We start from the raw sequence: 15,893 nt of genomic DNA, 5'->3' as shown, positions 1-15,893 counted from the left end.
ACGAAGATACGTGAGGGCATTGTAACTTTATCGAACGAAAAAATGTTTAAACGAAGAATTATTATCTTCACTTTGTCATATACGATTGAACCTACATCAAAATTTGTCGAGCATCTCTCAAATCTGTAGACTGCATTTACTAAAAAATCACAACATTGTAGTTTACAAACTATTAACTAACCACACATTATTTATGCTTGTTTTCGATCAAATTGGTGAGAAATTTTTAGTGCATTAAAAAAGCACCAAAGGACATACATATTCAACATTAATAATTAATAAAGACAAATTTTTCGAAATGCCTAAAAAAATTCCGTCCTGAAAAACTTAATAATCTTTTAACAAAGAAATCATCTTTGAACAGAAACATTAAAACTTCCAAATAATTTTCGGACACAAATCTTGTACCTCCAGGCAATCAATAGTATTGTATGTCAAGGCTCTGAACGAAAATGCGGCTTGTCAATAAATATGGACAGTATCGTATCGTTAATACGTATTTATCCTTTTAGATAAGAACCTTGAAATACTGACAATATATATCGACAGTTTGAGGGCATCCTAACATAAACCGAAATTAAACGTCTCATTTTCTACGCTTAACCAAAATCCTTCGCTTTTAATTGAATCGTGACGAATCCAACCACGATCTTCAGCATCGATTCAGGATACGTCCGACGAGTAACCGGCAGTATTGATATTTTCTCGTGGCAGCCGAAGAATCGGTTGAAGGGAGAAATATAATTACGATGGTGACAAAATACCCGCTGGGCACGATGGTGTTAGAGGGTGGACTGGCAGCCGTAGAAGGGGTGGAAGAAGACCGGTTTCGCTGGCTGACAGAGCGCGAACGAACGGAAGGACGAAAGGGAAACGCGAGAGTAGGGCGAAACGGGATGAAAAGGGTGGAGGAGGCACGGTGACTTCCGGCGGTGCTTATAATTGTTCCAGCACTCAGCTTTGGTGCTCAGGATCGCCCGAAGCGCAACGTCTAAACGCCTTTGCAGTCGAAATATACAGCTCACCTTGACTGTGCTTCCTGGTGTCCTCGAAAATGCGGTCGAAACGTCACATTTCACTCATTCACCCACGTCTGTACGTGCTCCGGAATCTGGGTTTACTTTGTTCTGGCAAGCAAGTTTCTACACTGAATTGGACCTGGTGCGCGTAAAACTGTAAATGAAAGTCTTCGCACGGAATAGTTCGTGCTGGTTCTGTGAAATGTATAGCAGAAATACCCGGTGTTTGAGATATGATTGAGTGTACGAGGTCATCCGGAGAATTCGTGGTTAGTTAGTATCATTGTTGCATGATTTTATTCCAATTCTTTGTTCGGTTGTTAGTCGTATACTGATGTGGCATGTGTTCGAGGTTATTGGGTGAATTTTTGATTGGATAGTTTGACTGTTCCATCATTTTATTCTAATCTTTTGGTCTAGTTCTTGGTCGTATTATTATTGGCATTATTATCATCCAATTTATTGCGAAGCAAAAATAAGAACTTAGAAACCTGACCAAAAACGCAATACGAAAAATACGGTACAAATTTCGATAAATCAAGCGGTGTTTTTCGACAATAAAAAAGGATCTACCGACCAGCGTCTCTGCAAAAGAAAAACAGAGGAAAGTGCGGAGACCAAAGCGCAGTGGAAAGAGAAACAGAAGAAAAGAAGAAAACCAAACCGACATCGCTATCGAACGCAATAAAGTCACATCGTCAGTCACCTCATTCCGATCATCAGCAAATTGTTAACTTGCTTCACGAGCGTTGCAACATAAAGGCGTCGCGACGCGAGGTTATGGTCGTCGCGAGAGAAAAGTCGTAAATAGGAAGAAGAAAAAGAAGAGCAAGACGGAGTGGAAAGAAAGATCGAGAAGGTCTGTACACCTGGCTGTGTTGAATAAAGTTTCGTTCGTCTCGTTGTCACCGGTGTAGTACCGTCCCTTGACGAAAGTGCTCGTCGCAACAGTAGCGACAAAGTGGGGCGGGATCGTGAAGGGCGGAGGAAAGGGCGACAAAGAGAGGAACGGGTGCCACTTGATTCAAGAGGGTGAATCGTTACGACTCTCGCTCGTAAGCCCTACTTAATACTTTAGCGCTTTATTTTATGCGTGAGGTCGGGCACGGCTGTAGGTCGCATTTATCACTCTAACAAAGAGCCTCACCGCGAGAAAGTTGGAGCGGGCGAAGCGCGTGCAGAAACGCCTACTTCGCGATGGAAATTTCGCGGTCGCGCGCTGCTGAAAGTGAAACGGGGATTTATGGTTTCCTAAACACCGTTGCTTCAAGGTTTCAGACAATGTTTAACCGGCGGGTGAAGGGTCGTCTGCTTTGGAAACGTTCTAAATGATCTTGAAGTCGACGTTTCTGACATGTATAGGGATTCTCTATGCTTTTATATTTATACATTTGTATATAAATATTTATCACGTAAAGATATTTTATATTTGGAAGAAGGTTTTATACTGTCACGATTTTGTTTCTCTTGCATAATTCTCTCTTTATTCGTTATACGATGAAGCATACAATATATACTTTTATAATATACCACGCAATACGAAACCACTGGCAAATTTTTTAATTGAGTCTGGAATTAAACATACACATATGTGTTTTTAATACCTCCATAATATGTGCATATATATTTGTATGCATTCTACCGAACATAAAGAAAATGATTCTTTACTTGATTGATGATTATAAAATTTTATAGATTTATTATCTATTTTCATGAAACTTATATTTGTGAAGCTAACGAGTTGATAAAAATGAAAAAATTAATAGAAATGGTTTTGTTATGCTTTTCTCATGCGCTATCCTGCTTTGTGCTATATCTGAGATATTTGTTGGCTTTTATAGTTTCATAAAACTATGAACCCTGTGACTGTTAAATACTTGTAATAATGTGTACTTTTATGTAATTTGAAATTTAATCTCATGATAGTTTATCGTCGTTACTTTTTGTCGTGATTTATCTGTGTATAAAAACGGATTGGTTTTAGTTGTTTGAGGATATATCGATTTTTGCTCCCCTGAAGTAGTATTAGATGTTATAGGTAGGACCTGTGTCGCCACACATTTTTTTCCCGAGGTAATAAACACTCTCGCCATCGTTGTCCTCGCCTCTCGTTAGTGGTACTGTTATTTATGACAGTCTAACCACCCTCGTAGCTTTGGGATTATATCTTCAGACTGCTTTAATTGACGTATACAATATTTATTATCTATCGAAGTATTTGTAAAATTGATGTTTTTGACATATTTAATTCTTATAAAATTCTTTTTGTATTTAATTCTTATGAAATTAGATGCCTCTATTTGTTTAGAGATATCTATTGTACATTTATCATAAATTGAAAGTGAATTCTGAATCTCAAAGACATTTTATTTAAAGATACATAATTTTATTTACGATATTACCTCGTCCGAAATATCTTTGGCTTTTAAATGTTAATATCGAACGAGACTCACGATATTGCTACATAGCTTTTCTTTTAAAGAACGTATCAGACGTGTCCAAAAATAGTCTGTCAACTTCGCTAAGTAAGTTCCTTCGATAGCAAAATTCGCGCATTATGCAAGATCACGGAATTTCTCAAGGTTATGAACGACACTTTATTTCTAATTCAGCTCGATGAAATACATTTAACCGACATCCGAGAACCATCCTATCGATTCCACAATTTTCTTCGAACACGACTCAGCAATAAATTATTGTATTACATAAACTTCATTTATTTCCCTAAATCTACACATTCAAAGACCTATATACATATAGCAGATTTTTTGTGGTTTCGTGCATTATAGTAATGCAGTACGAAATAGTATAACGTACCAAATGTCACGCACACGATAAAGTAGCCAGCTTATAGGCTAGCTAATAATCGTGGTCAATTATAATACGGTGGCCATATAATCGGATTAAAGTCCGATAAACCGACGGGATTATCGGCACAGTGTTAATGTAGTTGCTCCTGCTAACTGCGGCCTAATGCCGTCCCAAATAATGATGTTTAAAATTCATGTACGGATCTAATGTCCATATGCTATGAGGTTGACGTTGTATTTTTGGTTGAGAACTATTTATATAAGTTAACAGGGTTTGTTATATCAAAAGTGCGGAGTTCGTTATAATATTTAATGGATAAACAAAATTTCAATTTTTTAGATTCTGGTGTCATAAAAAATATAAATTTGCATAGACATCTAATTAGGATCATTTACGAGATCATATTTTATTTGTTATTTATGATTCGCCTATTTATGAGATTATTTTATTTGTCTTAAGCGGTATAAATATATTTGCTTCCAAAGTACTTAATAGCTTTAATGTACTAACGCTGAACGATGAAAATTTTCACTGGTATATAATGCGACGTTCGCTAAAGTTAGCTCATCAATCTTGATTCCTGTAATCGTTGCTTCATAATCACCCACTGGAAATTTCGATATTCATCCCAAGTCCGATAATCGAGCAACTTTTTTTTCGCCTCGATATACTCTCGGAAGTCATGCTAATTACTTAACTGTAACGCTAATTTTTGCAGTGGTTTCTTCGTTTCCTCGCTATTCAAGCGTTCTCGAGTGAAGCGCAAAATTGCAAAAAAGGAACTTCGTTAAATCTCATCGATATTTCTGATCTCGTTTGAGTCTCATTATCGGATAATTGAATGAAATTCCTGTACATATGTATATCGTATTTTGTAAAACATAAACATAAAGGATTTTATTTGTTGGTCGGTATAAATACGTCAAAATATAATAAATTTTTTAGAGTTTATGATGTATTGTCTTAATTTTAGTAAAATATTACTAAAGCAAGAAAAATGTCAAGAAACTTTCCGATGTACTTGTACAAAGTACAAGCCCATCTTCATCATTTTGTACGTCAATTTTGTTTCCGAACTTGCGTCATGTGGAACATGTCATGTAGTAAATGCATTAGATATCGATTTTATCCTGATTCTTATTCAACCACAAAACAGCATACATCGCTACACATTTCAGTCCAACCCTCGTCTCATCGATCATATTACTCAAACATATTTCGAACTGTCCCACATCGTCGCTCAAAATCTGTCCCTTTTCTCCTATATCCTAACACATCAGCCAATACGATCGACCCTTGATACTGATGCATCCCGCATACCGATGATATGGAAGAAGAGTGACATAACGAAGAAAAATTTTTAAGCACTCAGCTATTTAAAAATAAAATTAAACGAACTGTTTCCTTTGGCTACGTAACTAGCCATTTCTGGATTCTCTGATAAAATGCTGTTCATATATAATATTATTTAGTATTTAAAAGAAGTTTATTTTGAATTATGACATTATTCCTATTAGGTGGCATAATTTTATTTGATAATTATATCATTTCTGACTTAATCGTAAATATTTCACATTGATGACATTTTTAATAAAATTTAACTCGCAGTATGTCCATCTTTCTCACATACCCTACATCATTAAATCTATCAAATTATTAGCAATCGCTAAAAACTCTTGACGATATTATCTACACTGCTCGTGTGTAACAGACCCCAAGCTTGATAGCGATTTCATTCGGAGAGATGATCGAATTTGCAACAGTCGATCGGCTCGCTTCCTGCATCGGCATCCCGTTTCTTTCGCCCGCGGAAGTCGCCCTCGTAATTTCCGTATAAACATCCACGAATTTATCTGTTTCAATGTGAACCAGCATCGAACAGACTGGAGGTAGGAGGTTGGCGTCAGGCACGAGGGGCAATCGGCTTCGAAACAGACCCCGAGGGCACGACGTTCAAGTTTGGCAGGAGAATTCCAATTTTGGCCTCTTTCAATTTAAGGCTACTTGTCTTGCCCGTCTTCTTCTCATTCGCCTTGTACCGTAACAGGCGCTAGCCTCTGTCTGCCGTCATTTCAATTCGTCTCTCTTCGTTTCTTTGCCTCTTCCACCAGCCGACTTCTTGATTCGTGATACAACCTTCTTTCCCGGTGGAAGAACAGGGAAGGAAGGGAGAAGTTTCCATCACCATTGATCAGACGCCTCTTTCGAGGAGTCCAGCTTTCTTCCTTCTCCTCCTCCTGCTCTTCCTCCTTCTCCTTCTTCGTTCTCTCCTGCTTCTCCCTGTTGCGTTTGGTCTGCGAGCTCCAGGACCCGAGGCCATCGTTATTGCTTTTATTATCGTTATTATCATTAAAATCGAAAGTTAGCGGGACGCGAGTCCTTCGAGATGAATGTAAAGGTTTTCTTTGGATTTGGCGGAGGGTAGATGGAAAAATGCCCTATTGTACAACTGTCTCGTTGGTTTAATAACGTGCACGTTGTTTGAAATCGGCGAAATGAGACGGATAAGGTCAAGGTGAATGAAAGTGGAGTTGTATAGATACCGTTTGGCTTCGAGAGTTTGTGGAAATAGGGGAATTTTGTATTGGTTTTAGGAGGTGAAAGTGCGCTGTTGTCTGTCTGACGTCGTTAGATGTTGATAAGTATTTGTCTTGATTTATTCCTTGATTTAGTTATATGCTTATGATATATTTTTGAAACTTAATACTTCTCCTTATTACAACAAGGAACATTGTTTTGATTCAATTACTGATTTGAGATCGTATGTGTCTTCAATTGAAATTATTCAAGCAATGTGAATTAAGTTTTGAAATTGGTCGAATAATTAGGAGCGATAGTACATATATTTTATCGTGTAATGAAGTAATTTAATTGTGTTAGTGGATTTACGTATGATACTATATTTGTTCAATTAATAATTCACATTGCTAATTCTTTTTATACACGAGAATTCCTCTGTTTTGGTGCTCGTATACTTTCGCCATTTCTTCCACTTTGCAATCTTTTACGACTGTTACTTCGTTCACTTTAATATAGCAGAAACTTTCTCAACTTTGTGAATTGGAATGTCAGCTCAACAATTCTACTAAAAAAAAATACTCACGATGCGCGAACTTGAGAAACGCAAGAAAAAATAAAATCCACGTATTAAGACACTCTTCCACTAGCCAAAATAAGATGACAGTCAGAAAAGTATCGCTTATCTTCTACAGGGAATCTTTTCGTAAACAACTGAAGAAGCTGTGATTCGAGGAAGGAAACTCATCGAGGAAATGAGATTCTCGCTACAGCGAAACAAAGAACGTCAAGTTGAGCGATACAAATTATTAGGTCGGTAACAATACCAATTTGGCAGCGAGCTAGCCGGTTGGCTGGCTAACAACGTCCAGCGTCGACCCTTTGGGAGATACCATAAGCAAGGGGTTATTGCTGGAGTTTCTTCGACTAAGCACGCGACACGTTAGTTCAGCACAATTCCCAGCCCTGAACGCAGCCAATTGCGGTAATGCGTTGGCCAACCAGGGAGGATAAACATTTTTAGCCGTCTCCTCCTCTTAAATGATCATTATTTCGAGAGGAAACAACTGGTGCCGCGTTTTGTTTCGTATTTGGGCCGTTTCTCCGGAGATACCGTGCTACCAGTCGTCTGAAATTGCGTCTAATCTCCTTGCTTAATAAAGGATACTTAACATTCTGGTGAATTAATAGAACGCCTTGAACGTTCCCGGAATACGGTAGAGAATCGTAGAACAGGTTTCATAAAGAGGAGTCACGGTGCTATTATAATTACACCGCTTAAATAATTTCTTTGCCTAAAGAAATTACCTAAAGTTAGTTTCTTGGATGTATTTAATAGACGAATGCTTTTGAAATTATAGATTAGAAGGGAAGTTATCGTTTCTTGGTGGAAGAAAATGATGTGAGCGTGATGGCATAGAAGTGGTAGAAGTGTACGAAAGTGTGAATTAAGCTTTAATGTTAGAAAAAATGATGTAATTATTTTTAAGGGCGTAGTTTTTAGGAAGAAAAATATCAATTGAAATTTGCATTGAATATACTATTATTTTTCCTCGCTTCTTTTATCATTTTATCGCTTTCCTTTTAAGTGTACATCTGTGCCAATCATTTTCTGACTCACATTCTCAAACTTTCTCAACGCGTTACAGTGCGTGTGAGTTATGCACTCGACGAATTTTTTGCTCATTGACCGAAAGTACTCCATTTATCGAGTAAAAGTTTCCACGTTTCCGATGAATTCTAGAGCGTGACAATTAACATGAGCGATTCGGAGAAACATTTCTTTTTTCCGCGTTTAACCACTCTAGTTTCCTCTCTATTTAATCCCAATGCTCGTTTAAATTTTCTTTTTTTAGGAATATTAAATTTATACAAAAGTATTTTTCCCGAAAATTTCTACGCGTTGCAGAAAATCTAGCGATCTGAAGGAATTGTATAATTTGTTCTTCTGTGTTTAGCTGCCAATTTTTCTCTCCGTTTAAATTCAAGGCTAATTTACTTTCTTTCAGGATTTCAAAACTATTCCAAAATCGAGACTTTCAGTCGATGATTTATGTATATGCGTAGGTGGTTGGAGATCGTAACGGAAGGAAATGATTTTCTGCTTTGTTTTCAGGCGGAAGTCGAGGTTGTGGAACAATATAGCGACCCCAGGGATAGCAAGAACAAGGCGTACGTCGAGCCAGGAGCTGAGACGTCCCTGCCAACGATCTACAGCAAAGTAAATCGCAACTATTGTCGACCTTATACGGGTAAGTGGTGCATAACTTTCGTGTTGTACTTGTGCTTGCGATGTGACAGAAGTTTACCACCTTGCCAACACGTATCTCGCCGCGAAAGCCTACTAAAAGACCTAACTTAGGATTCTTTATTACTCGTTTCAATTCTATTAAGGCTAGGAATGAGAAATAAAAGGAGCAATAATTTTTCATGAATAGTAGATTGAAATTCTTAGGTCGTTTTGGAAGTTCTGTGGTTCTTTCGTTATCAAATTTTCATGCAATTTTGTTCTCTGTCCGTGAAAGGTACATTAACTTTTAGATGCCTATTTTCCTAATTATTCAGTTTGCAATAAGTGCAAATATCAAGAATATGAAAATAGTAAAAAAGGAATGGTAACTGAAAGTCCATTTCTACAAATGTGAATTGAAGAGGAAGTTCATGAAAATATTAATATTGAACTATCATATTCGGTTTCTCTGCAAACTTCAAATTTAAGGACACGTGAAAAATAATCTTCGAGGGCTCTGGAAATTTTTCCTAAATAATCAAATTCCAAGTTACTGAGATTTTATAAATATAACAAAAGTAAAATAGTAGGAAAATCTCTAGAGAGAAAAGATAATGAAAGAACTGCGGAAAATACGTTGAATACTGAATTCACAACGTTTTACTGTGATTCCATATCAAACTTTTATAAAACGACCTAAAATAAGATAGAGTAGTTGGTTTAAAACTGATTTCGTAACATTTTTCAACAGTAGTTAGTTAAGATACATGCATAATATATAATGTATAAGAATGTATAATAAGTTTGAAGGACTAATACTGAAAGTTCTTAAGAGGATTTACATGGCTCAGATAACATCACGTGTGCTTGTCTTACATATTCTAAAATACAAGAGCCCGAGGCGGACACTTGTACCCGAAGTTTTGCAGATGTAAAAGTAGGTTGGATCGAGTGATTAGATGTAAAGTCGTGATAAGCGTATGGCTTTGTAAGTTTCAAACGATAAGTTGCTAGATCCTGGAAGTTTTAGTTTTCGAAGCAAGAAAGCAGAAGGTGTATAAAGTACTCTGACTATGAAAAATTTAGCTGGTTACATTGGTTACGTGACAAACTTAACTTTGCTAGAAGAAGAATAAAAAAATAAAAAGGCAGACTTCTCGAGAAGAGATTTAAATTGTAAGACTTATTAACTAAGGAAGCTGAATTAATTTGTCTTTTCAAGAGTAAACGAATGAACCCTTTATTTAGGGATTCCCTATTTTGTTACGTGTCGCTTCACTTCTGTTACAAAATAAATTCTGCCATATTTAAGCGTACAAGATGTAAAATTAACCCAACTGAAACTGATTTGTATGTCGTATTTTAATTATGTAATTTGTAGAAGTTGCAAGTTAAAGCAGAACCTAGTTAACAAAATAAAAATTACGTTATGAGGACGTCACAAGACAAAACCACGAAAGATTCTCCACATTTTCTCCAACTTCGTTGTAAATTTTACCAGTTAATTATCTGGTCTGTTTCTAAACGAAGCTCTTTAGATTTTCAATCACTGCATACACACTCCTCAAAAAAGCACCAAACTGGGAACCTTTAAATACCACTTCACTCTCCATATTTGCAAAATCAATATTTGCGTCGATATTACCAGATTCAGCGCGGAGTCTGGGGCGATACACGAACAGGCAGACCAACGATAAACCGCGATAAATGCGTGGAAATCCTAAAATGTGGGAAAAAGCAATGACGCATAAATTCTCGACACGATCTAATTAGTCGTTGGATTAAACGCGTTGATCAGTTAACAAATGAGACATAACAGCGTTAAAATAAATAAACTTTAAATGTTGCTCGTAAATCAGAAATTTAGCCTGGCGTCTGGATGATAACCAGCGCGTGTTTCCGGTTGTCCGCTTATCGATTGGTTCTGTATACTCCAGCCAACTTTCTGCCAAGCTTCTCGTCGCGTTTCTTCCTCCCAAATGTAGGATGTTTTCTCGCCAAACGCGTGATCGCGTAATAATGCAGATCCTAGGACATGTTGCGACGCAAAGATTATTGCGCGATGATTTGGGGCCAAAAGAGTTGGATTTATGACGAAGAATTCGATGGTTTCGTTTGATGTCGCATTAAACATGTAAAATCGTTTATAATTTATAAGCAAAACATCGTTATCTGTTGAATAATATTTGTTAGATGTTAATTTAAAGTTAATTGAACACAGTATAATTAGAATTTTTGTCGATTATACTGTAAAATAATATTTAATAGATTTGAATTAAAAGTTAACTGCGCATAGTATTATTGGTGTTTTGTCAATTGTGCTGTTAGTAACTAACTTAACGCGAGAAAATATGAAGCGTTTTTATTGATTGTTTTATTATAAAAAGCATTATACCGAACAGGTTGTGGATGAAATGGAACCATGGGATATCGGATTTAAATACATACCTTTATTAAACTCTAAAATTCGATTTATCGCAGTAAAACTTGCTTCTAACGTTAATACAGTTTTAAAATTGTTAGTAGTATAAAAGGTACGAAGGAGAACGTTCAAAAAGTAGCACGATAATTCAAACGTCAATCTGGCTTCGAGGTAAAATCCGGATTTGGACGAAATCTATTTCAGATATCCATTTGGATGCAATCGTATAAATCACGTCCATGGCTTCAATTCTTGACGCAGCAGGATAATCTTAAAAACTCCATCCATTTGTAAAAATATTCTCGTTTCGATTTCTTTCTTAATATAATTTCACTCCATTCTTAATTATTTAAAATATCCTCGTTATTTATAGAAAAGGTGTAACACTATTTTGCCAAAGATTTTTTATTGTATTAATGATTAAATACAGGTGAGTAATTCGTAATTGTCTGTTCAAATTAAGATTTCAATGATAATTTACAGACGATGGAGGATATAAAGTTTAATAAGAGATGAGACTATTTCAGATAAAGTAGAAGTTGTTCTGACTCTTGAAAAAAGGATTAAGATAATTGGCTTGTTACGTACCTCACATGAAAGCATGAACTTTATAGTCTTGATTATCGAGTTTTCTCTGTAATCCATTGAATTCTTTACGCTCATGCACCTTCCCTCTTTTTCATCTTTCCGATTTACAGATATCCTATGTTACAACCAAACATTAAATAAACTGAAACAGAAATAATTGACTAACTTATTCGTTCGTATGTCCAACATTGAAATTCATAAATTTATTGAATTTTACCTAATATAACGCAATTGAAAAATCCGCCAAGATTGTGAAGTTCAAAGTCTTTTTAAAATTCCAATTTCATATAAATTCATAAATGAATAAAAACACAGTCGTTATCGACTATCAGATAAAATTTTCATATAAAACACGAAATGTACGAATGAGATTTCGTGCACAATTGTAACACGTTCAAATAAACAAATATCCGATGACGAAGAAATCGAAACAATTAATATTCGGATAATTAACGTTTTATCGCATAGCCACGGGCATTTAAATATACGGAATCGATGATTTATTAACGGACCCCTTCTCCTGTAGATATTTAAAATCGTTACCACTATGTACGATACTTTTTCAATTCCGATTTCCATCGATGAGGTTAAAATTGAGCCGGCGCGACGCTGAAGTATCCGATCGAGAGGCTGTAAGTTTCGGATTATAGAGTTAACAGAAATTCCCGCGCCAAGCCGCAAATTAATGCGGCGAACCCCCGGCGATACGGCCGATACTCCGATGTACGAATTATCGAGGCAACAACTCAGTTAACGCAGAGTAAGAGAGGCGGAAGAGCCCCTCGATAATTGAACGGTGCACACAGGTTGAACGGGAAAGCCCGCGGATTAATCGAACGTTTTCGAAATGCGAGGGGACGCGTTTCTTGTCGAACATATCGCCGCGAGAAAGATTTCCGCCAATGCCAAGCACAAGTGAAACGTCATTTGACAGATATGATTTTTGCTATTTATGTCGAATAATAATATTAACATTATATTTGGAAATGATTACGCTGTGTTTAGTAATTTAATTATACAAATTGGCCATTCTAATATTCTGAACAATTTTTGGTCACATGTGGCATTGTAATATATTTCTGTATTTCAGTTAATGAAATAGTAAGTTATTTGTCTAAAAATCAAAGGAGAAGTAGGCAGTGGAGAAATATGTAACACTCGTTGACAAGTTATCGTATTTTTCGAAAAAGATACTAAATTTGATTACAAAATCTGAATCTTCTTTATGATATTTTTAATTTATCTAATTCATTTCGTCCCAAATTTTATTCTTTTCCTCACTCGCTACAACAATATGATTTTATTGATATAAATATAATATGATTCTCCACTGCTCCTCTCTATATCACGTATTATTATAAATGTTTCTGAACGATTTATCCCATTTTACTGACCAATCCTGAATCTACAATATCATTATTCCATCGTTACAAACTCAGATTTTGATACAATGAAAAAATTCCTTCGCTATAACGATTTATCAATACGTTCGTTTAATTCGTTCCCATCAACGTCAATTACCCTCGATTTGTAATGATCTCACAAGGGGACCGCCTCATAAACTTTAGCCAGTCGTTAACCCGTTTCAGGGTAACAAGGGTCCAAAGCATCGTGGCACTGGAATGTCCGAAGTTCCGGTTTGTAATTAACCCCCGTAGTTATCTCGCGCGGAGAACGTAACCGAACCGAACATACAGAGAGACAAGGCAAATCCAACATTGCCCTATGTTACGTCCTATTTTAACGCTCGCCTATGCAGATTGTCGCGTTAACACAGATCCTCGGCAAACACGCCGGCTCAGATTTGCATTCTTACCATATTCATGGGGTTTTAATTTGCACGAACGTGGCGGGGATCAAGTTCGGCGAAAAGACCTGAGTAAACTTACCAGGGGTAAACGTTTGCCATCCTGGCAGAAGCACGTCGGCCAGTAGGCAACGAACACGCCTCTTTGATACGACTTCTTGCCCCGGTACGACGGGCATTCTAATCGCAGAGAACGATGTTTGCTCTCGAGGTCAGACCGTTTCCGTTTGCGGCGTTATACATAATGGATGATCGGTGGAAACTAATCGCTCGGTGAATCAGCCAGGGAGGGTGTATTTGGCGACGAAACGGATCGTGTTCCCGCCGTTTTTGGATAAGTAAAACGTTACCAAAAGGTTGAGTCAATAATGGTTTAAGCGGAGATTAGAATTCGTAAGCTGCCGATTAATGGTCAAGTCGCTGTGATTGTAGGAATCGAGAGAACCTTTAGAAATTTTTATTTAGAAGCTTTTATATTCTCCTGACGTAGGTTAAAATTAAATGTCGTTGTGGGGATTGAAATAATTTTTGGAAACTTTCATTTACAAATTCTTGTACTCTATTGCTTTTTGGAGCGATAAAATGTTACAAGGGATTGAATAAGCGATGGTTTAGATGAAATGCAACATAACAGATTAAAACAGATACTCTCATTCAACTAAAGGACCTCCCATGGGCAACCCTCCACCAATCAGGATCCTCTTTTATCCACAAACCAGCTGAACCCAGTCACAGAAAACACGTTTATCTTCACACAATTGGCCATACGGCAGAATTATTACGAAATTAAGATTTTCGGTATCCATAATAATAGCAGGAATTCTTCTAGGTCCACGCGATTCGAATCTCTAGTTACAGCGTCGTTAGGAAGGGAATAAGGATAGCGAAGGGTAAAATTCGACGAAATTACGTCTGCTGGGCCAACCCCATGAAACGTTCGCAGAGCTGGATCAATTTACAGAAAAAGGGATACAGAGCAACGTCTGGTCGCTGGTTTCTCTGCCTACTTCCGGCGGAACCATCCGGTCCGACATCAGAACGCGTCCGTTTCGGTTCGTTCGAACTTTTCGCTGTGCCGCTGACGTTACTTGCCAACGACACCGACCTCGTCCCATAATATGTCGTGTGATATTTAATTAAACTCTCCCTGCAGTCCTTGCTCATCCGGTCTGCCCTCGTTCCACGGGTAGCAGTCTGTAAAGTTTCAAGGGGTTCTCCTCTCCGCGAGTACAAGCTTGCCCCCCTCTGTCCTTTTACCCTTTTCAGAAACTTATTAACCGTTTCGACAAGGCCCCTTGACATGCGCATTTTTCTTGCCTTCTTCTCGAGTGGCCCAGGCGTCCCAAGTAATTAAAAATCAGCCGATTAAACCTAATGAAGTAGAAAGGAATCGGAGGTGCGTGGATTGCGTAGGGAGGATCGCGGAGATTTCTTGTTAAGCCTGGGGCGACAGCCCGGACCTATTTTATTGGTATTTCCCTTCGTACTTCTTAGGAAGAATCGTTCCTCTTGTAAGTAGAATATGGGCTGGTTTGAATAAACTTTTTAGTTCTTTTTTTTTTCGTCCAGGTTTCATGGAGCTGTAAGTGGACTTTGAGGGTTGATTGGTTGAGTAGGTAAGGCTGATCCCTCGAAGACATTCTTTATTCTGGATTTTATATCACACAATGTATAGTTTTATACTAACCGTTACATTTATATGTAGGAAGTTTGAAGCTTCGATAATAACATGAAACATTGATCTAACATGTTACAGCTGACTTGCGAAATTCAAGTCTAAGCGACTTTTTGGTGGATTTCAATCTTTCGAAAGTACTCGAGATCATCGCAGTAGGATAAATTCAAGCGAGACTTGAAGGGCCACTTTTCAAAACTTTCTCGCGCTCCATTCTTCCAGAAAAGGACCCTTCAATCTTCGATGAAACGCGTAGAAAGTTACACGAACTGCTTCCTATAGTCACATACGCATTATTAATAAAATATTACGTAACAGTTGCTCCTTCAGTTCAGTATCGATAATTTTTGGATCGAATCGTTGAAAACTGAAAACGAAAAATTCGAAATATTTATACTTATACTCGCATAGACCAGAGTACTTCGTAGTACTTCGACAATGTCCACTCAAGTTTTTTATGCATGCATTTTCCAAATTCTCGTCATTTTTTTTATATACCATAGCATACATTTCACCATTAATTTCTAAAATTTCCATACCATAGAGAACATACTAAATTAAAAACATTCTCATCGGCGTCGTCTAAAACGAAATAAAACCACGAAAGTAATCGTGTAAAACGAACAGCTGGAAATTTTAGCGACGTTAATCAGCGCTTTCGTTCCCTATCCAGATGAAAGTACCGGCTACGTCATTACTCGACCGATGAAAGAACTTTCTCCTATACTGATTGTCTCTTGGATCGACCCTCGGTGGGAGCTACCCTCGTTTCAATTACCGGTACCAGGTGACTTGTAGCTCGTTCCGCGTCCCCGAGCAGTTAA

At 37.3% G+C, this 15,893-nt stretch overlaps 1 protein-coding gene across 1 annotated transcript in view; it reads left to right on the top strand.

The window, feature by feature from the left end:
• Positions 1 to 15,893, top strand: part of LOC122568100 (transcription initiation factor TFIID subunit 1-like) — a 247,112-nt gene that overhangs the window by 185,561 nt on the left and 45,658 nt on the right. Inside the window, exon 4 of the mRNA XM_043727464.1 lies at positions 8,464 to 8,599. Within this exon, the coding sequence (XP_043583399.1) occupies positions 8,464 to 8,599 (136 nt within the window). The remainder of the gene's footprint in view (positions 1 to 8,463; positions 8,600 to 15,893) is intronic.

The sequence above is a fragment of the Bombus pyrosoma genome, linkage group LG6 (genome assembly GCF_014825855.1).
Source record: "Bombus pyrosoma isolate SC7728 linkage group LG6, ASM1482585v1, whole genome shotgun sequence".
Classification (NCBI taxonomy): Eukaryota; Metazoa; Arthropoda; class Insecta; order Hymenoptera; family Apidae; genus Bombus; species Bombus pyrosoma.
The sequence above is the reverse complement of the archived record's forward strand: the minus strand, read 5'-3'. Positions and strand labels throughout refer to the sequence as shown.